At 41.2% G+C, this 27009-nt stretch overlaps 1 protein-coding gene across 1 annotated transcript in view; it reads right to left on the bottom strand.

The window, feature by feature from the left end:
* AKT1 (v-akt murine thymoma viral oncogene homolog 1) overlaps positions 1-26517 on the bottom strand; it is a 68664-nt gene extending 42147 nt beyond the window's left edge. Inside the window, exon 1 of the mRNA XM_009327604.1 lies at positions 26341-26517. Coding sequence (XP_009325879.1) covers positions 26341-26386 — 46 coding nt within the window. The 5' untranslated portion in view covers positions 26387-26517. The remainder of the gene's footprint in view (positions 1-26340) is intronic.
* Positions 26518-27009: the final 492 nt, after the last annotated feature.

The following is a 27009-nucleotide window of genomic DNA, read 5'->3' as shown; positions in this document are numbered from 1 at the left end:
GCTCCCCGCTTTATTCTCCCTTGGGCAGCTGGACGGTTGTGTGGTGCGCTGGCAGCCCGCATGGCCGTGACTGACGTGACTGCCAACAGGTTAAGAAGAAATGCCTCCTCCTCCTCCAGCTCGGCTCCGGCTTTTCTAAACCTACTGCTGTTTCTCACGCTCACACAAAGCTGCAATACAGGGCACCTGCTTCATTATCATATCTTGGGGGAATTTGGGGAGGGAGGGAAAGAAGAGGGGAGCTGGAGGTGGGGCGAAGGGGGACGGCTGAGCGGTCTGGCCTTCGAGCAACAAAGGGAGCCCCGCGAGGACTACTTCTGGTCACCTGGCACCCCTCATCTGTAAATTAACGTCAGAAAGCAACAGCCAGCCTTGGCTTAGCGCTTCCCACAAAGCTCTATGGGCACGCTGTGTAGAAAAACTGGCATATTGGAAGCTACCTCTGTCTTTAGTTGCAGAACAGCGGAGATGGGAAACACCTAACGAAGGCAAGGAATGGGTGCTCTGATTCACAAAGCTAGGCCATGGGAGAGATCAGAAGTCAGATTACGGAGAAAGAAAAACAGATTCTCACCCAATACTTCCTCCATGCAGGGGATGGACAACTACCATGTTCTCCGATTCCATCTCTGACATCACCAGCCAACATCATCACTACCGAAGAAGACACCTCTGTATTTTTTATCACTATATTTCAACTGTATGGTTATATAAAACTGAAACACGGAGGTTTATCATCATCTTTTTCTTTTTTTTTTTTTTGCTGAATTTCAGTTTAGAAGGTCAAAAATGTTGCCATATTGCTTACAGCAATCAATTTAAGCAATACCAGATATTCCCACAGGAGCGAAAGAGAATTAATCAGCATGTAAAAAACTCCTTACTCCTACCTTTGGCACAGCTTAGTCAGGCTAGTCCTAACCTACAGCTGTCTCCAGTGGGACAAGATGTAAATGAAGTTTCATTGAAAACAGCAGTTTTAAGGATAGCTACATAAATTACAGGAAAGCATAAAGCTACGCTGAAAACAATCTCAGAGTGAATTGCATCTCCACTGCCTCATGGTGGGAGCAAAAGGACTTAGAACTACCACGAGGTGTCCAACACAATTAGAGAAATCTTTTCCTTAGTATGCTCTCAAGCAGCTACAGCATTTTAACAAAATAAAACGTTCCTATAACAGAAAGTGCCATCACATATTCCTCTGCTTTTGACAGGTGCCCAACTCTCTTCTATTTTTATAAATAAATAAAAACGGCAGAGGAGGTGTCAAATTCACTGAACTGAATTAAGCACGCTTGGAACAATTATTTCTTCCCAAGTAATTTTTACCTTGACACTATGATGGAAAATAGCACAAGCAGCTAACAAGGCACTTAAGCTAATAAGTCTCTGCAACTTTTTAAATATCTTCCCTTAGAGTAGGGAGGTACCTACAACTATTCCTCGAGCTCAAACTGAAGTTAATACAATCAGTATTTCTGCAAATCAGGCTCTTAAATACACTGCATGCATTTATATAAAGGGTGTGACTTAATCCTCCAAAGATTTTATGATCTCTACTAAAAATACAAAGAAAAAGAAAAACAAACCAAAGACACCAAACACACCACACCCTGGTGTATTTGAACAAGGAAGGGCTTTTCTAGACATCATCTAAAAGCTGATTTAATTATTTTACCTCTTAGCATAAGCATCCTTAGCCACGACTCTTGCACTTATCGGAACACATGCCTTATTTGAATATGCAGACCCAGTTTTGTTCTTCAGTGTATCCTGTCTAGAGACTGACAGATAGTGTAAGAGGGGACAAAGCAAAGAAACACATGCAAACCAAAGCTCCTCCAGAGATTAAACCAAGTAAGTCCGAAAGCACAGTTTTAGCTTGTATTCCTAGGGCTGCATACACATAGAGGATGTTCAGGAAAAGCATCAGTAATTGATTAAAAATTGATTTTAGGTCCCTTCCCCGACTCTGCCCCATTAAAAAAAAAGGATTAGGAGAACCAATGACTCAGGTGAGCGTGATTTTTGTGATGCATTTATTTGCTTTGAGAACATTAAACCCGAAAAGTACTCAGCAGAGGCTCCCCATTAAAATCCCAAAGCTGGTGACTAAGAGGTGAGCTGCTAACTTGGGGGGTAGGTGCACACGGGAAAGCAAGAGCAGGGGAGGGAAAAAGCAGGACGCAGCCGCACAGAAAACATCCGTGGCAAGGACTCAGGAGTCCCTGGCTCACTCTTCTAGGCTCCCATTACTAGATCATTGTGTCATTCTCAAAGCAAATCAAAACCTCGGGGAATTGTAAAGAAATGGTGAAAAAAAGGCTAAGGGACATTAGGAGAGATTTATGGAAACAGCAGCTTTTCTAAAACAGATGATACGGACCAACTTCAGAGGTGGTTTGAAATGGGAAAAAAAGCTCTATTTGTAACAACTAAGCTGCAGAACATGGACTTTTATACATAAGCAACTTATGGAGGCTAAGAAATTAATGCATCGCACTGTTATCCTTTAGCTTCTGGGTTTGAGTCCTAATTTTCAACATAAATACAGAGAGCTGTTTTAGGCCACTTACAATAAAAGCTCTACCAGTAATTGTGTGATCATGTTGTACATTAGGAAATGTCTTAAAAGTGCCAAGAAAAAAAAAAATCAATGCAGAATTTTAAACATATTTATCCAAACAGTTACTGGGTAAATATTTCCTAGAAAGATGCATAAAAACCAAGTTAAGCAAATATTTCAATGGCAAAAATAAGAAGCAACATTAAAAAAAGGGGTGTGCTGTTTATATGGCTGGGGCTAATTTGGATTTCACGTCTTCATTTCGTCACTAGCAAGTCTGCAAAACCCTGAAGGAGCACACAGAGACTACGTTAGTTCTAATAAAACGTTTCATTTATCTTAGGCCATTTAATCGCCATCAATGGAAAAATTACAAGCACTTCCCAGAAAGCAAGTTCTAGTATTTGTTATCATGGCAACCTCCTGGTTACGCCTCCAAATTTAGTATTCCACAGATAACTTCTACTGAGTCACTACCCCAAACTCAGCAATGGAAGTCTCCTCCAGATAACAGGAGTGCCTGCATCAGTTCAGAGGAATTTTGCAAAGTAACTTAATTGCATACTGAGAATTTATTAAAGCAACTTCACCACTGGGTAATGTGAGAGCAAACAGCCACCGTAGCTCTGGTGCTAAGCTTAGTCGAGTAACACAGGCCTAAGAAACTTTGCCAAGGACTTTTGTGCCTTGGACTGAGATGTGTCATCACCGTAACACGGAGCAAAATCTACACTGCTGCCTCAACACAATCACCTTAAACAGTATTATAAAATTCATTTATTTTTACAAGACACAGTAAAAATATTGCATCACAATATAATCAAACAGCAAAATTCCTGCTTGATTTCAGTGGTACCACAATTTAGTCTTATAACACTGAAATATATGTATGTACTACTAAAAACACATACATATAATAATGACTATTATTTTTTGAACTCCAAAGTCATGTATTATAGTAAGCTCATCATACCTCACCCTAACAGCTCTAAGCTCCAGGAGAGATGCATTCCAGTCTGTCACACAAAAACCTGTTTCTTACACAAGGAGGAATGAAATAAAGACCCACATGAATAAAGACTGAATAAAGACTCATCTACCTTGACATTGTTACCATGAACTAATTTTCATGTTGCAACAGCATCTTGGTACATTAAAGCCACTTTTCATTTTTAAAAAAGCATCAAAAATGAAAGGCATACACCACACAGAAGCAAAAAGCAGATGGGCACAGGAAGATGGGAGCTTGAATTACACTTTCCAGCCTGCAGTGCCCTATCCTGGCCCCGTTGTTTTGGGAAGACATGGCAAAAATTCCAGTCTCCTCTTTTAAAACTGCTCCTATTCCCTAGGGAAAAACAAACATCACCCCCACCACCACCCCCAGCCAGCCCTAAACTCATACCAGTTTCTGTGGGCATCAAAGCTGTGGGGCACTTGCCCCACCGGATTTTCAGAAGTCAGGGACTGCTGCATCAGTCCCACCTTTCCTCCGCACCTCATTTTCCAAGCACAGCACACCACACGACTGCTCCTCGCCACGCACATCCCCTCTACCACCTGAATCCTAAAAGCCTCATCCCATGACTGAGCACAGTTCGCTCCCTGTAGTTCATCTTCCCACTATTACTAGCATGTCCCCAAAGGACAGAAGCAAAACAAACACCAAAACACATCCCTTGAGCAGCCAGGTTATAGTTACCCTTCAGGTTTGTAGGAGAACTTGCAACAACTACAGCAACCACCCACAAGAGTTCGATTCCCAATACTTGAAGTGCGAGGACACCAGAGAGCCATAAATAAAGCTTTAAACTCACGAGGGGGTTTTTTTTGCTTTGTTTTGTTTGTAATTTTTTTTTTAAAAGGGAGGGGGGAGAGAGAGAGAGAGAGAGGGGGAAAAAAAAAATAACCTACAGGTCACCTGGGCTAATGTTCCTGAAGCAGGTCATCTGGGGCCACGTTCATGCCTCAGGAACTTCTGCAAAGGAAGGTACATGTACACGTACAGAAAACTCTGTATGTACTCTGCATGCAAACCCTGTTTTGTTGTCCAATGCTTAGCACATGCTCTGGTTACAGCATTTTCTTCCACTGGTCCCTGATCTGATGCTATCAGCTCAGGCGGCAGCTAGGGGCTCCTCTGCCGCCCCAGGGGTCAAGCCAAGCAAGGCCACCCTGAAAACCCTGCTGCTGTTGCCAGCAAGGTGGAAGGGGAGCAGGAGGAGAAAGGGGGAGGACAGAGGCACCTTGTGGGGCGGGACGAGTGTGGTAGAGATAAGCCAAGATGTGGTTACCACAATTCTACCTGGAGTCTGCTGCATCAGAGAGGAGGATGCTGACAAAGAGACAAGCCGGGGTGTCCCTGGCACTGGGTCTCTGCTGGGCAGAGGGGATGGCACTGGGCTGCTGAGAGCACAGGCAGGGCAGGGAGAGGTGGCAGCCTGGTCCTCATCCCAGGCCACGCCAGCTGTGCCTGTGACCATCACCAGTCCTGGTCCTGGTTCTGGTCCTGTCCCAGCAGCAACGAGGGCAGCTGGAAGGGCAGGTTGTGCCCAGCCCATGGGGAGAGTATTGCTCCCCATTCAGGACCTCGTTCTTGAAACATGGGCAAATCCCAGCAAGTTTAAATAGCAAAACTACATCCTTTAAATACACACACATGTCCATACGTTAAACAGAGCTAACGCAGAGCCTGGCCGTGAGCACACAACATCGCTGCACTTGACCCCCTGCTCCTTCACAGGCAAGCACAGGCAGAGCCAATGCTTACAGTGTAATCTTCCAAAAGTCAGGCTGGCCACGAAGACTCAGCCCACCCTCTGGTCTGGGGAAGCTGTAAAATTTCAATTATTCCCAAATTAATGCTTTTTTGCATCTATTTCCCCCCCTCCCTCCATACTGCAAGAAAACGTCAAGATTACAGTTTCAGTATCGAGCTAAGAGACAAAAAAAAGTTTCGAAAAAGCAGTCACTGCACACTTGCAGTGGCTAATCTGCAATTTTCATTTATACACAGTACACTAAATGAATCTTTGTAGTGGGCAGACCTTTTTGCAAATTACAGTTTTCTAAACAAAGCCACACTTGGGTACAGAAATTGGAAGATACAGGTAACACCCTCTCCTTTAACAAAAAAAAAAAAAAAAAAAAAGAGCGAGAACAAAGGACCCACACGAAAATTACCATCCTGATATTATATTTGGTGATAAAATTGCAGTTCGACTACAAAATTAACTAAGCACAAGTCCACTACTGAGTCACTGTCATTGGTTTGAGAATATGTTTTCCTACATACTTATCTTCCTCTCACCAGAGAATCCAAATTTTCTAGTTTAATCATGTTCCCTTTTCCAAAAGGAATGGGAGCCCTTTTAAGCAATGAAGACATTTAGTTATTTAATCACAGGGGCAGTACAATATTAAAATGGATTAGAAAAATTAATCCAAACTAAATGTCTCCATTATGATAAAGTTTCCTGAACTTTAAATCAACAAGTTCCCAGTTTCAGGTATAAAAACTGATTGAAACTGCTGCTGCTTTGCAGAGCTACTGCTTTCTCCTGCCCCTCCTTACTAAAAACACGGTCCAAATTGCTATTTCCATAAAGAAATATGTCTGATATTGACAGGAGTTTATGAAAAATTCTTGATGGCCTGCAGGGATTCTTGTACTTAACCCAAAGGTAAAATCTACAGTAATTTATCACACAAAAATCAACTGCTCTGCAGACTGGAGCTCCCATTCCATGCTGCAGTTGGAATTGCTACCAAATGGGGGGGTGGTGGTGGTAGTAATTAGCTAGCTTCAATTCTTTGCACCTAATTCATGACAGCACACAGGATGGGGAGAAAGGTAGTTACGACACTCTATATACTCTGTATCTCACCAGGTATGCTTCCCTGTTTTAATCTTTAGACAGGAAATTATAAACAACAAGCTGCAAAAACGTTGATGATAAAACAGTAGAAGACAGATGGGGTGGAGGAAATAAAAATAATAACAAAAAAGGTTTTCAGCATTACAAACGTTGATGCCTTTTAAAAAGAAGAGATCCAGCCATATTTCCCCCTTCCTTTGTACTGAAGTTTAATAAACATTTTCTCCAAGTTACCAATTTTGAGAAAATCGCTGGATAAACACTTGTGTTAACCCAGTTACATGGCTCGGTGCCAAATGTAATGCCAAACTTCCCAGTTGCAAAATGAGCTGTTTTTACACACCAAAGTAACCACACAGCAGGCCTGCCGAGCCTGAAGACAGCTGACAGAGATGACTGTTGCTGTCCCCCCATTGCACCGACATCCATCCAAATACCAACATCTGCTGTGCTACAATTTACTTTTTACACAACATTTAGCAAAACAGTGCCTCTGACTGCAACATCATTAAGGAAGTAACAACAAATAAATCGCAAAGTCCCATCAGACAATTGTAAAATTAAAGCATAGTTTGTCTTGCATACACTGAGCTTTAGTCCAGATGTATTGGACTTCAGAAATAAAAAGCATTAGAATCTGTTTTCTTTTATTAAACACACAAGACAAAATTCTGTAAACCATGACAAGCACAATCCATCATTACAGTTAAAATTACAGTTTTGAGGATATTGACTTGACTCAATAGGCAGAGAAGCAGATGCCTGTGAGGCAGCCTGGCCTGCCCGGTACGATCGGAGCAACCCAGACTACTGACAGGATTACACTATGCCTGGAAACGTAAGAAGTGCACTCTCAGTTCAGGGCCGGGTTCTTTTCAAACACCCAGAACGCATATTTGTACTTGTGAAGTAAGGAATTAACATTCCTAAAAACTAAAGCGTCCTTCCCTTTAAAAGCAGGACAGAGCATGGGGGCCAAGGCAATCGGATGCCACCCCACAGAGGTGAGGTGGCAAGGCAGGCTCCGGTAGTGAGTCCTGTTACAAATTCATAGCCTGGGGTTTCAAACGGGGAACTAGGCTCCTCAGTGAAAGCCAGGTTTGGTTAGCGGTTCCACTATACTGCCCAACACACTTCACGTCTCAGAAGTGTCTCAGAAGTCCCTACGTGATCTGGTGTCCTCCAGTTAGTTGTCCTCCACGCCTGTGTCACCCAGGGTGCTGCAAGTCAAAATGGGGCAGCAATGCCACCCTGGCACTGCCACGGGGCTCGGGCTTTCATCGGCACACAGGCAAAAGGGAAGGAAGAAAGGAGAATTTTAATCTTTAAAATGGTGACCAGTTTTCAAAAACAATTCTTTCTTCCTCCTGTCCTACAGTAATTCTATGAATGTAAAAAGAGGCAAAAAAAAAATTTCCCACTTTCTTTTGAAAAGCAGATACCAAATGAAAAATTTCAACAAGAAACAACTGGAATTCTGTTAGGCATCAACTAAGGTTTTTTTTCCTCAATCTTTCTGTTCCCCATCACCACCTTTAATACCTTAATACAACCTAAAAAATCGCTGAAGTTACAAAAAGTGATTTTTTTTTTGGTGGGAACAAACACTTCTCCCTACACCTCCAGACAATGTGTCTGTCAGGAACAACAACATACCCAACACTCAGCTCAAGATACAGGAACTTGGCAGGCTGTATCTCAAAGCAGTTTCACCAAAACAATACAGTTTCCCTCAAATCCCTATCAGCTTAATAGTGGAAGACAATAATATTTCAGATAACATAGGCACCAAACATTTTGGTAAGTTCAGTGGACATTCTTTATCCAATTCACAGATAAAAACAGCCAACATCCACAGCTAGATTAACAAAAGTGCTTAACTAATTTGGTGCTTAATTCAAGCTAAAGTCAGGGGGTTAGGTACTTAAATACTTCTGGGGGTTTGGGCCAGCATTGATTTGTGTCAGACATTATGACAATATACATATATGTCCATTGTGGGACACAGGAGAAGCCATGCAAAGCACAGCCAATGCGTAGATCCTCTCCCGAGCAGGGATTTAGAGGACAGTCTCCTCTGTGCTAGCTACTACATGTTTGCACAACAGGAGTCAAGGTCCATCGGAAACTTATCTGAAGGGTTGCTCCTGAGCAAACTTTAGGTTCAACCTCAGAGTTCAGAACTGAAACAGTATTTGTTTGTCCATTTATCCCCTGGCACGGTTGGCTTTTTGTCAGACAGATGTATGCCACATGCAAGTCATTTCCCAACCTCTCTGCTCCACCTCCCTCCACGCACTCTGCACACACTCTGACCCCTCAGCAAATGTTATAAGAGAGGAGGAAGTGTTTCTGACAGTTTGCATACTCTTCACAACAATTTTATTGCAGGGTATAAATGTTTTCTCCTGCCCCCCAACCCTACTTGTAAGGAAACAAAGCAAAACAAACAAGAAATCCACTACTTCCCAAACAACTGAATGCCCTAAACCCAGCGGCAGGAAAGGGGAGGGAAGGGGTGGAGAGGAAAGGACAGAGAGGATGGATTACACTGAAGTTATTTTTGTCCTGTTCAAGTGGATGGGCAGAGACAACTAAATATAGAATTTATCAAAGCAGGTGAACAAGGAAGATGACATGAGCTACATGTTTCAAGGAGCAAGCAACAAACGAAGTACACTCCTACCTCTTGGCCCAAAAATCTCCCCAAAAACACACTTCAATTTGCATGAGCAGGATTTGATTGAACAAATATTCAACTCACCACAGCCTTTCCTTTGGACATGTGACAATGTAAATGTTAAGCAGATAGGTTTCCTGTCTCTTACCTGCTTGTACTATATATAAACAAGCACTACGAAGTCCACGTTAAAACGGAAAGAGGTTTGCACTCTTCTGTGGTGTCTTTGGACAGAAATTCTTCCGAAGAAAGCATGTTTGCATGTACAGCTGGGTAATAAAGCACCGCTTGAAATCAAACGTTAAGGAATGTTATGTTGTCAGTGGCAACACAAAGGATGTGGTTTCTATGAAATTTAACCAGTTATGTCAAGGACAATTGCTTTCTCCCGGTCAGACTGCAGTCCATGGCTTGCTCAGAGTAACTGCTACAGTAGTTTGAATTTCACAAGTGAAAATCCATTCATACGTATTTTTAACTCCTTCCAGGGTCTGAGTGAGTGTGTGAAATGCATTGGGTGGCTGTTGCCAGAAGCACATACTCCATTCAGTCACTGTGAGCAGCTCACACCGGCAAACACACGAGCCCTTGGGCTCTCAGAGCCTGCAGCCAAGGATGCAAACAACAGCATTTAGCAAGGACATTAGATGCTTTGCTGATATGCAGGCAGTAGCAAGCAAGGAAACATTTAGGGAAAAAGACATGGCACCAGTCAAGCCATGACTTCAGTGGAAACCACCTACTGCTGAGCTTAAAGAACAGAAAGCTTTTGTGCGGAACATTTCCCTTCTTCCACCTGTGCTCCCGGGTACCACAGTATCCAAGAGCCCCACAGCCTGAGCTGCATTTGTCCTCACAACATCCCTGTGAAGTAGGGAAGTGCTGTTATCACCATTTTACAGAGAGGGAACTGGGGCACAGAGAGATAAAAATAACCTTATCCGAGATGATCATATAGGAGGAAGTTTGTGGCAGAGCAGGGGAAGACTGGCTTCGATTCTCAGTTCTAGGACGGTACTCTAATACACCCACCATCTCTTCAGCTTCTAGATGCTCTGCCTTCAGTTTGACCGACCTACCTATCTCCCCTGGGCAACAAGGAATGGGGAATGCCTACACCTTTTATTACAACATTTCCAGCCCAGCAAAAATGGAAGAGGGTATCAGATGCAGGCATTGTTTGCATTCAGGAGTCCAAATCTGAACAAAGAAAACAATTTCCAAAATAGTCATCACTATCCTGGTATTGTGGGAAAGGGAAGGAAGACATATCAAGTTGTCAAAGTAGAAAAATAAAAAAAATCCATGGCAGGTCATAAGTACAATTTTAAAAAATTTGTGAAAGTTTTAATAGGAAGCTGGTATTAGACATGTATCCTTCAAGAAGCTCCCTATTCTGGAGACTTTAGGTTATAAAGCAGTAAGAAATAAAAAAATCCCTTTGGGACTACAGCTATCTCATTTCAGGCACAGATCTAAATGCAGATCTGACGTAGTTTCATGTGGAGACCCTGACTCCAGACTTCACACAACAATCTTGTCTCAGATAAAACAAATTCCAGAGGCTGGAGACTGCTCAAGGTTTCCCATTTCTGGCTGAGCCAGACTTCAACCCTGCCCTCAAAGGATCTCTTTTCTGAGTGAAATGGCACCTCAGGTCCAAAATTTACTCTGTCCTTTGGGACTCCAGTTGCAGCCATCCAGATCACCAGTTGTGAAACAAGCTTCTACAACTTAAGGGCATTCATAAAGCAGCATTTAATGTCAACTGTTTGAGGTGACTCTTACCCTGGAACAAACAGCGGAGATCCACCACCCTATGGATCACCTGGTTTATCGTCTGACTCCAAAAGGTGGCTGCTCATCATAGCCGCCAAAGGATGATGGACTGCTGTTACACCAACACGAACAGGCCTTGATGAAGGGCACGGTCACTATTCTGATTGGGACAAAGGAAGAAATTTGTGGGTTGGTGCTAGCTGAGGGCACCAGATCAGCCATACGCAGCTTCCAGGTCACCTCTGCTATCAGTAGACTACCCTGTCAATCTCTGCTGGTAAGCTGGATCTTATGACCCAGGCCTCTACTTTTGTAACAGGCTGTTGCTGTAAACTTCAACAACCAGCAACACAATGTGAATCTAAAGCACACCTCTTCTGCCATGGTCAAAGTCTCAAGGAGCTGCAGCCAACCGGCTATTGCTGAAGGTGACCATCAAGGCAACTAATTTAGCTTCCATCAGTGACATGAAAATAACCGAAGCCTTGCTTAGAGGACCAGAAAGAACAGAGCTAGCCCCACCACACATCCTGCTAGCCCTGTTTCACCCTGGGAACACACCTCTCCCTCTTCTTTTACACCAGGACTACAAAGGGGTGAAGGAGAAAGGCTTCACCTTAGAAACATTTCTATTTTCCGACAGCAAGCCTCACAGCAACAGCCAAACAAACAAACAAAAGAAAGCAAAACTCCCAGCAGCTTCACAGCTATGTAGCAATCTTAGTATACCAGACATTCTAGTAATTAAAGCAAAAAGCAACTTTTGGTTCCAAAGCACAGTCCCAGAACACTAACAAGTAGTAAATTAGCGAGGTTTGTTTATGTTTTGAACCTTTTCCTTGAAAAATCCCAACTTCTGTATTTGAACAGATCAGCCAACACTGATAATAAAAAGGCCTGTTGACAACAGAGGAACAGCTATTTATTTTCTGTTTGACGGCCATCACAAGGAATATTGAAACTAAAACCAAACGTCTCCACAAATGGGGTTGTTATTCTCCTTAAAAATCAGGCTGGGCTTTGTATGAGAGTCCCAATATTGAACCGGTCAAGAATCACAGAACACTTCGTGTTGAAAGGAGCCATTAGAGGTGATCTGGTCTAATCGTCCACTCAAAGCAGGGCCATTCAAAATGCTACAAAAGAAATCCTAACACTAACGGTACACTTCGGTAATTCAGGAGAATTATAAAAATATAAAGGCAAAAAATAGAATGAATGCAACTTTATCAAACTGCAACTTTCAAATCAAATTCAGGGAACAAAACCTCAAGTCTGCTTGGCCACGCGCCCTCATTTTAATCTCCTTGCCTCCAGTAACTGGTTTGAGGATTGTAAGAGTCAGCAGAAAGAGGAATATCAATAAATATTCTCTGTGTGTACTGGGCATAAAAAGGAGAAGTGAATTTTGTGTTCCTCCATGTTTTATTTCACCACATGAATCATGAGAGAAATAGCACAGGATTGTACATGGTCAAAAAGGTATGCACGGCCTCTGAAGCGTGAACATGTATCTACAACCACACATCCTGTTGTGTGTCATTCCACTTCTAAAATGGTGCCTGAAACGAGCAAAGTCTCCAGAAACATGAGGTTTTGCCATAAGCACACCCAGTGTAGTCGCAGGAGTAAGTAAACCTCTCCAAGACACCAACAAGAACTGTTGTGAAGTAGCCCGTTCCCTAGCAGACAAGAGCTGCTACTGAGAAGAAAGCTTTCCTCTGGCTGTAGGGAGGAAGATTCCCTAAAGTGGGAAGAAAACTTCATATATACTGATTTTTGCACATTCCTGCCAGTAACCTGTTAGTCAGAAGATTAACACAAAAAAACCCAAAACAAACAAAAACAACACACAAAAAAGCTCCTTAAAAATGCACAAAACTAGTAACAGTAAATCTGATCTTATTTTTTCCTATTTTATATACAGCTTTCTATACCATAATGATTTGTATTACTGCAGTACACTGCAACTTCAGATACACATCTGGAGCTGAGCCACTGGCTGTACAAATAAAACAATGAGACAGTCCCTCTTCTGCAGAGTTTACTGTCATAAGACAGGGACAACAGAAGGCCAGACACACACACACACTCCAAAAAAAGGGGACCAATACTGGGCATCACAGTGAACGGCAGTCTCAGTACACATGCACTGCAAGTTCATCAAGGCCTTTTATAAGCAACAGAAGGAGCGAGAGCTTTTAAAGAGGATAATAAAGCAGTACTGCAGCTGTTTACAGGGACCATTTCCCAAGTGTGAAAGGGTAGCACAAGAGAAAGCACAGAAGTGGTTGCTTGCCCCCATGTTGTAGTCTCAGTATAGAGACATGCTAGGCTAACTGGAGGCAGAAGTTAACATCTTAATAGCAAATTAGAGATGGTAAAAATAGGTATGAAAAGCAAAAGCAGCTGGTTTTGCAGCTCAATGCAACAGAGGAACTAGTAGATAGGAACAAAGCAGCAGCCCAAAGAACGAGCTCTACCCTGTTCAAAGCAGCACTCTGAGGGGGACAAGGTTGCAGGCCAAGCATACAAAGATGCAAGATGATGCAAACCTTAGAAAAGTATATTCCCCCCCCTCCATGTCTTGCTTTTGTTTTCCATTTTCATGAATAACAGTATACTCCCAATAACTACAGCAACTTTGAAAACATCAACTTCTTTGAAGATCAAAAAATACAGTCTCTGCAGACGGTATGGTTATAGTTGCTGTAGAGCCGAGAGAAGTCCCTATTTCAGAAAGAAATTTGGCCACCTGCTGCTCTAAGCAGAGAAGGCAGTATACATGTAAAATCATGCTTCTCTCCAAAATTACAACTGATATTACCCAGGAAGACAGACTAGACTGGGAACAAATGCATTAACCCCAAATAGCGCAGTTATGTTGAACTGAATTGTATATGGCTGGCTAGTAGTCTTCACTCAGTTGTCACAGGTTTCTCATCTTAAAATCATTTTATATTATTCCCAATGAACAATCTACTAGAGCCGCTTTAGATCTCTGGCTTCCTTCCAAGTCAGGGGGTAGATATCAGTAAGGCTAGGACATCTCAAAACCTCAGGCATTAAAAAAAAAAAAGTTATAGCAGTTACGGAAGGATGAAACACCTACAGTACAAAAGGTTCCTATTGCAGCAAGAACAGCACATTCCAACCCAATAAAAGCAATCACCAAGTCTAGTCCTAGAGCTTACTCGGGACTAGATCAGTCTATGCCAACAACAAGGTGTAAGTTTTAAGCAGCTGCTCTTAATGCAGCTGAGCCACCACAGCTAAAGAGAAGAAGCTGCTCCATTGCACCTGTCTTTAACAGGGCTGTCCACTATGTTCAAAACGTGAAGCCAGGATTTGGCTGCTACATCTTTGCAACCCCACTGCGTAAAGGAGGAGAATTAACCCAGCTTGTAAAGCCAACAGTCCAGAGGAAAAATGCCCCGTTTTACCTGAACATGCTGAATCTGGCAAGAGCTGATGGTCAGGGAACACACAGAACCCTTTAAAAACACACAACGTCGTTTATTACACTGGGACGGTACTTCGTGTTGCACAATCCAAGCTTTTGTTTCACGCAAGAAAATGTTTTCTAAATATTTTGTCACCATGACAGTCTAGCCTTGGACTCAAATTCTACCCTTGGTTACTCCAGAAAACCCCTGTGAAGTCAACTGTGTTGCACAGCTTGTTGCCGTGTCCCAGGCCACCCGGAAGGCTCACCTGGCAGTGCAGCTACCAGCATCCTCTCGGCCCTCTGTGCTCTTGCAGGGCTCTCTCATCCCAAGCTATTTTGCCTACCCACAAACTAAAACATTCAACATAAGATCCGTGTCAAGAAACATCATACGTAAAAGGAAGACAGTTTTGCAGCTAAGAAATACTAAACATCTCCCCGACAGGTTCAGCTTTATCCGAGGAATACAGGCAAAACAAAAACTATTCCCAAGATAGCAGAATGAAATATTTTAAACACACAGAAAAAAAAGAGACATAGAAAAACATCCCGGCTGTGAGGGCCCTGTTCCAAGTAAAAACATTTCTTTCAGGGACATTAATTTGGCAAACTAAATCTGAGCAGATACATCCTAAGTCCACAGCACAGCCCTGAAAAGAGCAGCGGAGCATTTCTGTATGACTCAGCAAGCCCAACGAAGACTTCTGCAGAACAAGATCAACATGGTGTTTATATACGGCCAGCAGCATCATGTGAATGGGTGGTTTAGTTTGTGAAATGAATGTTTGCATTGTCATTAAAAAAAAAAAACAAAAAACAAAAAAACCCCAGAAAACACCCTCTATTCCACACTTACAAGTTTCCAACATTAAAAACATAGCAGGGGAAGGAAGTACTCCAGCAGCCAAAATTTACAAATTCTTACCATAACTTTGGCACAGTAAACTTCTCCAGTGCCACAAAGGCGTATTCTTCAGGGGGCTTGGTTGCCCTTTTTTTTTTTTTTCTCAGAAGGACTAATCCACATGTGAAGGCTATTAAAGAACAGACATATGTGTTCTTTGTGCCAACAGAAGCATAAACATGCACACTTCTTGTGTGTGTGTGTTTTCAAAGTTTTATCTGTCTTTCCTTACACAGAAAGATACCTCGGAACAGCCTGGAGGCAGGTATTTCTGCTTTCTCTCTTTTTACTAGTGAAGCTCTGAAAGCTTTTTCCTTTCCTTGCCATAAAATGGCAATGCTATTTTATTTTAATTCATTCAAATTGGTGACAGAGATTCATCCTCATTACTTGCATTCAGCAGCCAGGTTTCAAGAATTTAACAAAAAAATGAAGATTTTAATACGGAGGGGGGCGGGGGTTTGTTGGTTGGTTGGTTTTTTTACTAGAATAGAAACAGAAACCTTTTAATTGTTTGAGAGGCACCTTACTAGAACCTCAAAGAAAATGCTAATACTCTAAGTTACACTTGGCATTTCTGCACTGCAAAAACAAATCCAAGCTCTGAAAGTCAGCACTTTCTCCTCTTATTATCTGACGCTATATAAAAGCCCTAACGTAGATTTGAAAGAAATACAACAGAAAATCCTGCCTGATCTAAATACATAGAGCTAAATTTATCTTTCAGTTTTCAAAACACTGCTTAGAGATGGGGCATTTAGAGTTCTATTCCCTGGCTAGAAAAAAGCCAAATGGTACATTTTAAAAAACTGACTTTGAAATAGTTATGAGAACAGGGACAAGCTATGTAAACCCTAAAGTTCTGTGGGTCTTTGTATTCACGATTATTGTCGCAAACTAAAAGGCTCATATTCCCTACTAAGCAAACATTTACAATTAAATCCATTCTGCACAAGGCATTTGCATTTTGAGATAGAACAGTCAGTCGTTCAGCTGCTGTGATTTAGATGGATTGGTTCATTATTGCTGCAGTTCGTTTTCAGCTACGCTGTGTAACAAAGGGGTGCCAATGTAGTCTTGAATGGCTTTAAAGCTAAGTATGCTGGTATTCTTCCACGATGATGTCATTTAGCTATCTCCCCATCTCGTGGATCAAGATACCTTGACTTTACAGGCTGAACTTCAGCGACGACAGAAACAAGCTGTCACAATAGTGTTCAATAGGCAATATCTCTGCAAGTCAACTGAAGGCTGTTGCTGGCAAGTTTGCACTGATTTTCCATGTATGAGAAAGTAATTTTTTCCCTAAGTCTTATTTAGAATAAATACTCTTCCTATCATGCAAGTAACAAGGCAACTTCCACACCAGGAGATACATCAGTTATACACCTTCAAATGTTCGTGCTATAGTAAACATGTATCTGTACCAGAAAAGAAGACCTAGAACTACAATGATCTCTGATGCAAAGAAAATTTCAAGTTGAAAAAGTCAACTACTATCCTACTCCTTCACTTTCTGAAACATATCACCAAAGGCAGTATTAAAGCAGCGAAACCATTTTTCTATTAACAACCACGTAAAAAGGCAAGATTTCTTTCTAAAAAAGATTACTGAAGAAAAAGCCATGATGATTAGCAGCGTTTAACCTCCCAATCCAAAGCACAGTCTTCTCAAGACATTGCCAGAGCAACACAAAAAACACTTAATCAGAGTTACTTGATTACTTCATTTATAGTGGCAAAGGATTCATATCCTATGTCCAGAAATCAATTTCCACCCATAAAACTACTTCCAAGCCCCACAACCAGCACTGTCATCACAGATAATCACAACTGGATTCTAGCCTGCTCCATGCCTAAACCTAAAACTATACAACTATGTGTTTAAGTCAAGTCTTGAATTAAGAAAAAAATGCCTTCGTTTTTCTTGGTGTTCTCAAAGTTTCATTTCTCCTTAATGAGGACAGGAGGGGAAAGAGACTGCATAATCAAAAGTTAAAAATTAAAAAAAAAAAAACAACCAAAACAAACCCCCCCAAAATCTGCATTACAGAGAAAACACTTTCATTTAGTTAACTGACTGCTATTTATAGAAGGTTTACAGACCACAGGCAGGTACAGGGATATGTATGACCCACAAAAAAAAACCCAATCCAGGCAATCCATGACTGGAAGTCCTTGAAAAGCAAGCAGCAAATACAAGGTAGCATTCCCACTTCGCAGGGATGAAGAGGCCCGACAATGGATTTTTAACTGCTTAGAAGTTACACCCTTGAAGAAAACTGTTTACTGACACTTCAACTGTGAAGCTCCAACCTAGACGTGATGGCAAGAATATATAAAATAGTGTGCATCCTTGCATTTCAGGGCATAAACCCTACTGTGTGTATTTTCCACACCGGTAAAACTACATCATTCCAAACAAGGCAGCATTAATTTGGCAGATGAAATACGGCATGTACAAAGACTCATATGGAAACACATAGCAAAAATTTTAAATAAGTGTTTTTTCTCTTAAATCTTGAGATTTAGTTTAACTGGAGTTTGATGGATAAAAAAACAGTTCAAATATAGTTTCATCTGTATGTTTCTATTAGCTATTACACCAGTCAAGCCTCTTGCAGCAAATGCAAAATTTGTTCTTTCACATCGCTTGCTTTCTGAAGTGTAATCAGGGTACATTTCTTGATCCCCAGATCCTTTGACAGAATTGCAGAAATAGCAGGGTACACTGCTAAGGCTGCATGTTCAGAAAAATAAAAACACACATTATAAATTATTTTAAATCGCATACTTTTTGACACTTTTACTAAAAGTAATTAAACAGCCCTTTTTCTTCTCCTTAGTCTAAACTGTGAAGAAGGCACTCAGGTTATGTTTTCCAGTTTTTCCTCTACATCACGAGGATTAGCAAGCTCCTCTGCTTCAGAAAAAAAAAGGGGTGAAACCTTCAAAATCTTGCAACTTCTAAGGGTGGGAACTGACCTATAAAGCTACAACAAACATCAGGGCTGCACTTAAAATTTGAGAATTAGCATTAATTGCTGTAAGCAGCCCTGACCCCCATCAGCACCTGAAGTCCACTAAAATAACACCAGCGTCAAGTTCATGAGTTAAACTTTCCTATCAGCATAACGATGCTTGTCTTAAAAGACCTCTCCTATGAAGAAAGGCTGAGAGATCTGGGGTTGTTCAGCCTGGAGAAGAGAAGGCTCCAGGGAGGCCTTATTGCGGCTTTTCAACATATAAAGGGGGCTTATAAAAAAGACTCAGAGGCTTTTTACCAGGGCCTGTAGTGATAGGACAAGGGGTAACGGTTTTAAACTAGAAGAGGGTAGATTTTTGATTACATATAAGGAGGGAATTCTTTACTGTGAGGGTGGTGAAACACTGGAAGAGGTTGCCCAGAAAAGCTGTGGATGCCCCATCATTGGAAGTGTTCAAGGTCAGGCTGGATGGGGCTTTGAGCAACCTGATCTAGTGGAGGATGTCCAGGCTTATTGCAGGGAGGTTGGAACTAGATGATCCTCAAGGTTGCTTCCAAGCCAAACCATTCTGCAGCTCCCTCCCAAAACAGGTATCTCTCATGAAGGCGATGGTTCACGACCAACACAAAACTCACATTCCCTAGCATGCACGTTCTGTGGTCCTCATTAAGAGTACATTAGTAAAGCACAAGCAGAAGAAACTGATTTGATAGCCCTGTAAATGGTTCAGATGCTGCACTCAGTCTCAATATTAACACAGAATACCACTACAGTCACGCACAGAACCACTGACTCCAAGGTGTGTTTCTACATGCAGTTCACCAAAGGCCTGGGCTTTGGACAGCGCTTCAAAACACGCTCTCCCAACTTACCCAAGAGACTCAGGGAAACAGTAACTGACTTGCCTGCAGTCTGTGATGATTGTTTACCTCTGCTGTCCTCACATATGACCATGCACTTTTGCTTAAATTGACAAATTTCACAATATTGTTTGACCAGCTATCTTTTTCACATTTTTGGCTCAATTTGAATAGGTGGGAGAATAATCCCAGAGTTCCATAACACGTTTTCCAACTGCACTCAAAGTCGGTCTTCATTATTTCCCCCTTTCAGTTGCAGTAAATATTTCTCACAGAAGCACACTACTTCACACCTAATATGGTGCTATTCTTTCTCCATTCTTTTTCTTCCTCTTTCCTCATATAGTTTCCTGGTTTTTGTTCCCCCTTTAAGAGGCACATTGTACCTGCAACATAATACATCTGAAAATAATAATCCCGCCTCTGTCTTCCCCCCATGAGAGATGACTTTTTAAGTAAGATGTAACTCATTTTTTTTTCTTAGTAAATCAGTTACTTCAACATGTAAAAGGGAAAAAACCACAAGGCTGACAGTTTTGTTTTGTTTTTTTTACAATGCCCTGTCTTTTAAAATGCATTCAAGTTAAATGTTCAAATGTTAAGTAAACCCCTCTTTCCAATACATATTAGGGTTTGCTTCCTGAATGAGTCTGAGACCAACAACTATCCCGCTTTTTAAGAGAATTTGCCAGTAACATAAACCGTGGCTAAAAGGAGAAACACTACATGTCACCATGTACTGCTCTAAGAGCATCAAAGTCCTCACCAGATTCTTCAGATGGTAAAGTCTAGGGCTAAGAGTGCTAACACAGAGCAAGTTTAGGCAGGGGAAGCCGCGGGCACAGGCAAGGAGTGCAACTGATGGTGCTTAGGCAGGGGGAGCGCCAGCAGGGAATTTTGGAAGGGAAGGAACCTTTTGGCATCCACACAGGGGCTGCAGGGGAAGACATTTTCAAGTGAGGACAAGGCGCCAAATTTAAAATGCATGGCACAGCACCTTGCCTAAAACCACTCCTGCAAGAACAACGAGCAAGCTTTACTCTCTTGCTCCCTCTTTACCTCAAAATAGCATACTCACTTAGTACTTCTTTCTTCCTAAATCCAAACCTGATGACTTCTCAATATGCCTACTGAGAGAAAAAAAGAACAGAAAACCACACGTGGACAACTTTTTCTTTTTTTTTTTTTGCACAGGCCTACCTTTTCCTTCTCGAAAATGAAGGAACCATGAAAGAGCGGATCAAAGCCAATGCAGACAGTTTCTGCATGATCCACTGTATCAAGCATTCCCAGGCTCGCTTTTAACAGGGCTTGCAACGTCGTAGATCCCTCATCCTCAAATCTCTTTTAACAACAAGTAACAGTAATTTATGATGCTACCCCACTTTTAGAGATAAAATTGAGACCTAGTTTGTTTTGCTTCTGATGTACAATAAAACAGAATATGAAAGTAAACTTTCAGGACTGACATAAATAATGTGGGCATCTACATCTGAGCTCTTCCTCTTTGCCATTCAAAGTGAGAGTGTGTTTGGTGTCACCCGCATGTAAGTTCCAGTCAGTCAGTTTACATACGCAGAGAAAAACATCTAACCTAGCATGACTTCTCTAAAGAACTGAAAGTATTTTGCAAAAAAGGTGGGGGAAAATGTTGGAATAAAGATTTTTTGGGAGTAATTTTTACTGAAAAAAGAAACTTTTGGACTTCACCCTTCAAAAATGTGAAGCTATGGCTTAAAGAACAGGTTTTCCTAGATGAAAAAATGTTCTGGAAGAAAGGCTTTTCTAAAAGGACACTGGAAAGTAACAAAGATGGTCAAAGACTTAAGTAGTCTGCTCAGTGGAAGGAAGATGAGCAATCTCTAGGCTACGCTAGCTCTTTCAAACATGTGGTACAGTATAGTTACACTGTACTAGGTAATTCTCAGCATCTGACTTCCCTGTCATCCAAAGCAGACTTTTTACAGTACACTGGATCCAGCCTGTTTCCTATGATGTCTCCACAAATAATTCCATCAGATGAGATTTACCCTCCAAAAGTCTAGCTGACTAGCCATTATCAGCTCATATTTCTCCAGATGTTTTGTGATCTCATCCTTTCTTAATGTCTCTAGCATCTTGCCTACCACCAAAGTCAGATTTATTGGTCGACGATTTCCTGGTTCCTCCCCAATCCCCTTTTCCCAGAACAGGACAAGCAAAATGAAAGCAACCAAGAGCTAGCATTGCAAAACTATTGCCCCTTGTGTTGAAAAAGAGACACACAAGAAAAACCACAAACTGACAGCAGCTTGTCTTTTGTTTCCAATAAGAAGAGCAACAGATTTCCCTATAAACCCAACCCTTCAGCTCTGGAAGTAGCATTGGCTTCTTTCCCTCTGTTAGAAACTTCCCCCCTCTGTTCTTTGTTCAGCCCCTATCTTGTTTCTTACCTTTCCTCTTCCCCCCAGTTTTTCTTCTGAAGTAGCTGTGCCCTCTATAGCTGGCATTTTCACAGTTCAGATGTGTCTTAGAATCCTTTGTATCAAGTACCACAGCCACTCCTTTGAAATACCATGGAAGCCAGACCATCCTTGGAACTAATCTGAACCTCAAAGGTTCTGGCTACACAGGTCATCAAGGAAGTGCACCGCTACATCCCAGGGACAGACAAAAGCAAAGGTAAAAAACACCCCAAAATAAAACATGCACACACACACAAAAAGAGGTAGGGAACGTGGTGAGAACAGAAAAGAGAAAAGAAAGAAGAGGTGAAGAAAAACAGCGACACAAGAGACCCACTGGCTTAAAAAAAAAAGTTAACTTCTGATCATACCTCGTAAGATCCTGTTTTGATTCATACTAACAGAATACTGAAAGTATGAACCTGTGCTCCAAGTAACAAAGCTAAAGTTCACCATTTGTGCTATTCTGCTACAGAAAGTTCAGAGCAACAATCAGCATTTAATTCCTGGCTTGCATTTTACATATGGATCCTGCATTCATTTTATGCAATGAAGCTACAGGAAGACAAATGGTTCCTTATTAGGACGTCTGTATCATTCCATTGCATTACAGAAATAATTCTTTAACAAAAAAAATTAATAGTATTTCCATAGGTAGAATAAGTACCTTTTGTGTAATTTCTCATTTAAGGACCTCTAGTAATTTTGATCAGTTTGGAAGCCAGACTCCCAACCAGTCAAATAGTTTTACCTGCCTAAAGTCCACACAGATTGACATTTGGAGGACATGTTCTGGTTTTTATGGTTAAAATTATTGTGCGGTATTTATATACTATTTAAAAATGAAAGAAAAAAGTAGCTCCACATTTGCTGCTAAATATTAATGGCTGAATACACAGGTCTCTCCTGCTGCTTATAATTGCTTCAGAGTTCTCAGAGTGAGAAATCGAGATTTCTATTTCCTTTTTTAAATGTCAGCGTACATTTTTCCCTCCCCCTCATTCCCTGCCTCCAAAAGACTCCTTTTTCCATATGAGTTTATGCCCTAATAAGAAAACCGGACATAGTACGGAAGACAGAGATGACAGAGTATCAAAACGCACAATCCCCCTCTTTGTTAGCCTTGCAGAAAGACCTTAAAAAAAAAAAAAAACCCACACAAACAGGATGAAGACTGAAGACAATAGAAGGACCTTTATAAACAGAGCAGAAAGATGCAAGAAATCCAATGAGATCTTTGAAATGGATCGGTAAAGTAAATAAAATACATTCGGGCATACCTCTTTTAACCAAAAAGTTACACAACACACGACCAAAGTTAAGGACACTCATGACATACATTCAGAAAACCTGTAATCTCAGAACTCAACAAGCAGGAATCTGGGCAGATAATTTTCTCTTTCCCCCCTCATATTCAATCACAATTACAGCACCTCCGTATCAACCCATTTCCCCCATCCTTTCCCACTAAACAACCTTCAACATAACACAACCAGAGACTACGTATTCTGGACGTACACATACAATACACCAACCCCAAGTCTGCGTCTCTTCACGTTTTCTACGTGTGTGCTGGAACACTGCAGCCACGCAGTTATGCAAAGAGTGGTTAGTATTTTAACTACTGTTTCTCCCTTCACACAAAAGTCTATCGCCTCATTGTGATTAGAGTAACAGCACCAAGTGCTGCCAACGAGGAAAAGGGGGGGGAAGAAAGTTCATTCATGAATTCTTCTATTTCTGCCTGGTTGAGGTTAGGCATGTCATGGAGATGACTCTGGCCCCTGCGCAAACAAACATCTGCACTACTGGAAGTACAGCTTCCTTTAAGCAACTGACTTACTGAACTGCCAAGAGCTCTCGGCCAGGCAGCGATGTTTAATTTCATTTCTCCATTTGTATTTTTAATCTTGGAAACAAAAACAGAAATGTAAAGCATGCTGACAGAAGAAAACAACCCCACAATTCTAGAAAGCCCTGCTATTTCCCTGCCAGGCCAAAACACCTGCTCTTGCTAATGATGGCTTTATGCTTATATACACCTGCCATCCAGAAGGACTCCAGAGCACTTTGCAGCCTGATTTATACATACACAAATCATTAAAACCACCAATATTAAGCCACTGCTGGGGTGAGATGTAGCAACTGTTTAACTGCACACAGCCACGCTGTTCAACTGCTCAGGACGTGAACTAAGAGACACCATATCCAACCAAAGCTATGGGGGAACGTTAGGTAGAGAGAACATCATTGCCCAATCTGGATTTCAGCCAGCCACTACTTAAAATACTTGCATGCAGAAAGCCCTAGGATCTTTAAAGAACACACGCAGTGCAACCTTCGGTTTTATAAATGATCCAAAAGACAAACAATATACATTTCCTATATCTAAAATCCTCCTTTAGCAGTCCCTCCCTGCAGTAATTACTGTTTATGCCTTAACTTCAGAAGCTCACAGTATCAGACATCAGTTTTGGAAACATCCTGTGGCTGAAGCCCTTGATCTTGCAGAGCCAGCAAACTGATAGGGTCTGGCAATAAATGTAGACGATTTAAAAAAAAAAAAAAAAAAAATCCTTTACAACACGCACACAAGTGGATCAGTTCCCCCCACATGCACCCCCAGCCAAGAGAACTGAATTTGTCAACTGATCCCAAAACAGCTACAAAAACCAAGAGAGTAACGGAGCTGACACACTGGCAGGCTGAGGATGAGAGATAGCACTGCTTTCTAAAACCCTCCTTGCATGGACACCACCAAATTAACAGTTGCAAAATCAATGAAGTGAAATGAAATCGGTGTCACTGCAGATACCGAGAAGGCAAAAAGGTATTGGGGAACAGGTTAAAAAGATTAGGAAAGCTGGCATCCAAAAACCACCAAGATACGTTTAGCAGTTTGGACACAAAACTGCAGCCTCAAAGATGCAGAACATGCAGAGTAACATTTTGGAAATGGAAATGTGTTCAGCAGATAATCTCATCATAATAGTATCAGCAAACCATCAGAGATAATAATCTGTTTCTCTAAGGTCATTTTAAAAAAAAAAAAAAAAAAAATCACATCAGGAGATCAAGGGCATCTTTTACTAAGACCTCCTCCAGAGGTCTCCTTACTTGAAAGTAGCTTTGTCATAATCCCAGAAACAATGAAAATTCAATTCTCAGGAGTAAATACAGACAAGCTTGAAATACAATATGACTGTTTTAAAGTTTCAGACACACCTGTCTCTGAATCATCCTGACAATACAATTCCATTTTCATACTTTTTAAAATAAATGTTTCACCCCCAGATTTTTGTACAGTGCTCCTCAAAATAACAACATAGTTTTTTTTAAAGCTACAGGTTAGTGCAGAAAGAATTGTAACAATAGACGGTTAAAAAAAACCTCAACCTAAAAACATAATTTAAAACTAAAACCATGTGTCTTTGATTTGAAGAGTTTCTAGATTCATAAATGGGAATGGGAAGCATAATTCTGTGTTTCTTTCTCCTGTTTTGTCCAAACACAGCATAATTCTCAATCACTTCATCAGAACAAGGTAGCTTGGGTTCACCAGAATTATCGAATTAGTTATTTAAGATAATGAGTGGAAAGGCATTTCTAACTGAAATAAACCAGAACAAAAAAAAGGGGAAAAACTTTATCAAAACATTTTTACATCAAGACAATTTGCTGAACTAAGCTGCATATCCAGCTGTTAGAAATATATGTTTCCACCCTTTTAAAACACGGATTATCAATGCATTTTCTAAATTCTTAGAAATTTCTTATTGTTGCAGAAGAACCATCAGCCTTTATCAAGGTTATGATAATGTATTTTTATTTTCTTCCAGAAATAATTATGCTACACCTTTGCACCTTCAGGCAAGTTGTTGCAAACCCTCTAGAAAAATCCTGAGTCTGCAGAACCATGTGAGCTTCCCTACTGCTGGAGCACACAGATTCTGTTTTTGGTCCAAAAAAATGACGATATTATGGAAAGTACCTAACACCACTCTCTCCTTTCCAAGAAACAATAGTAGAATACAAAGAAACAGGTAAGTCAAGTATCTTATAGGAACAATGCTATAGTACTTGAAAACAAACACCCCCCCCACCCTCCCCCCAAAAGAACAAACTCACTGTTTTGGGAATAAAACATTTAAGAATGCAAAAAGCGTAACGGTACACATGACTGTTATTTCAGTTTTGCCACCCAGTCAAGAATAAAGACTTTTTATAAAAGATCAAATGCCATTAGTGGTACAACTGAAATGCACAGAGTGCACAAACTCAAGGCTATTCTGCCCATCTAGGACACTGGTACCAAGAGCAGTTAAGACAGAAACAAAACAGCACATTCTCTAGCAAGTGTCTGCAAGAGCACAGCACTGCTCGCAAAATACAGGCGTATTTTTCACCGTTCAAATGAAGATTCACCTCAAGACAATTCTACCTTCTAACACAAAAAGAAAAGCTACAGACCTATATATAAAACAAAATGCTTTGCTGCAGTTTAACCTTTAACACTCTAAGTGGCATCTCCTTCAGTTGCTATCTTTATCATCATTATCAAAGCAGTTGACGCAGTTTTTGGTGAACACACACACACATGCGCACACCCAAAGAAAATCCCTTGTATGTGCGTTTTCTCAAACTTGAGAGAAAGTCACGCACGTTCCGTATCTGCCGTTTCCCATTAGGGTCAAGAGGAAAATAATGGACTATTTGAAGACACGCTGCTAAAGGACAGATCACCGCGTGAGAGAAAACCAATCTACTGTCCTGGAGGGAAGAGACACTTACCTCGTTTGTGAAGCCACCCTTCCTTCACTATTGCTACTTCATTCATAATGGCAGGAATGTCTCTTGAAAAACCAGTTTATGCCAAAAGATCACTCTGTTGAAATTCCTGAACTCCCGCAGAAGGCTCCACAAAAGGGATGGGGGTATTTTTTCCGTTTTTCTCCTTCTCAGCTATTTCTAAAAGGATCAAAAGAAGAGTGCACCATCATTTTGAAGCATGTCACATATGTACAGTAAGGGATACAACAGGGAGTAGCTTTTATTGCTGCGTTGTTGATTTGGGGTTTTTTTAATTATTATTACAAATCCTAAATGAGGACTTTGCTCTTCACAAGGACTTTTATATCTTAGAGGGTGGAGGTGCCAAAATACGTGCTTCCTAAAGTCCTGCTTCTTCACTGAGCAGATTGATCATGGGCAGACTCACGTTACCAGACACTGTCTGGATTAGAGGTGGATGCAAGACCTTGCCCAGTAGACCTCCATACCTCCAACAACACCTCGCTCTCCACAACAATAAAAATTCTGAGTTTTCACAAAGTCTAGGTTTAAATATTTCCTGGTAAGAAGACTTCCAGAACGTCTTCTGGAAGGTTTCTTTACAGCCTGATATATAGCAGTCTATCAAGTAACACACAGTGCATCTTAGAGAGATACACCTAACAGCAA

Source organism: Pygoscelis adeliae, unplaced genomic scaffold, assembly GCF_000699105.1.
Source record: "Pygoscelis adeliae isolate BGI_AS28 unplaced genomic scaffold, ASM69910v1 Scaffold130, whole genome shotgun sequence".
Lineage (NCBI taxonomy): Eukaryota > Metazoa > Chordata > Aves > Sphenisciformes > Spheniscidae > Pygoscelis > Pygoscelis adeliae.
Note: the sequence above shows the minus strand (reverse complement) of the source record. Positions and strands in the feature narration are given on the sequence as shown.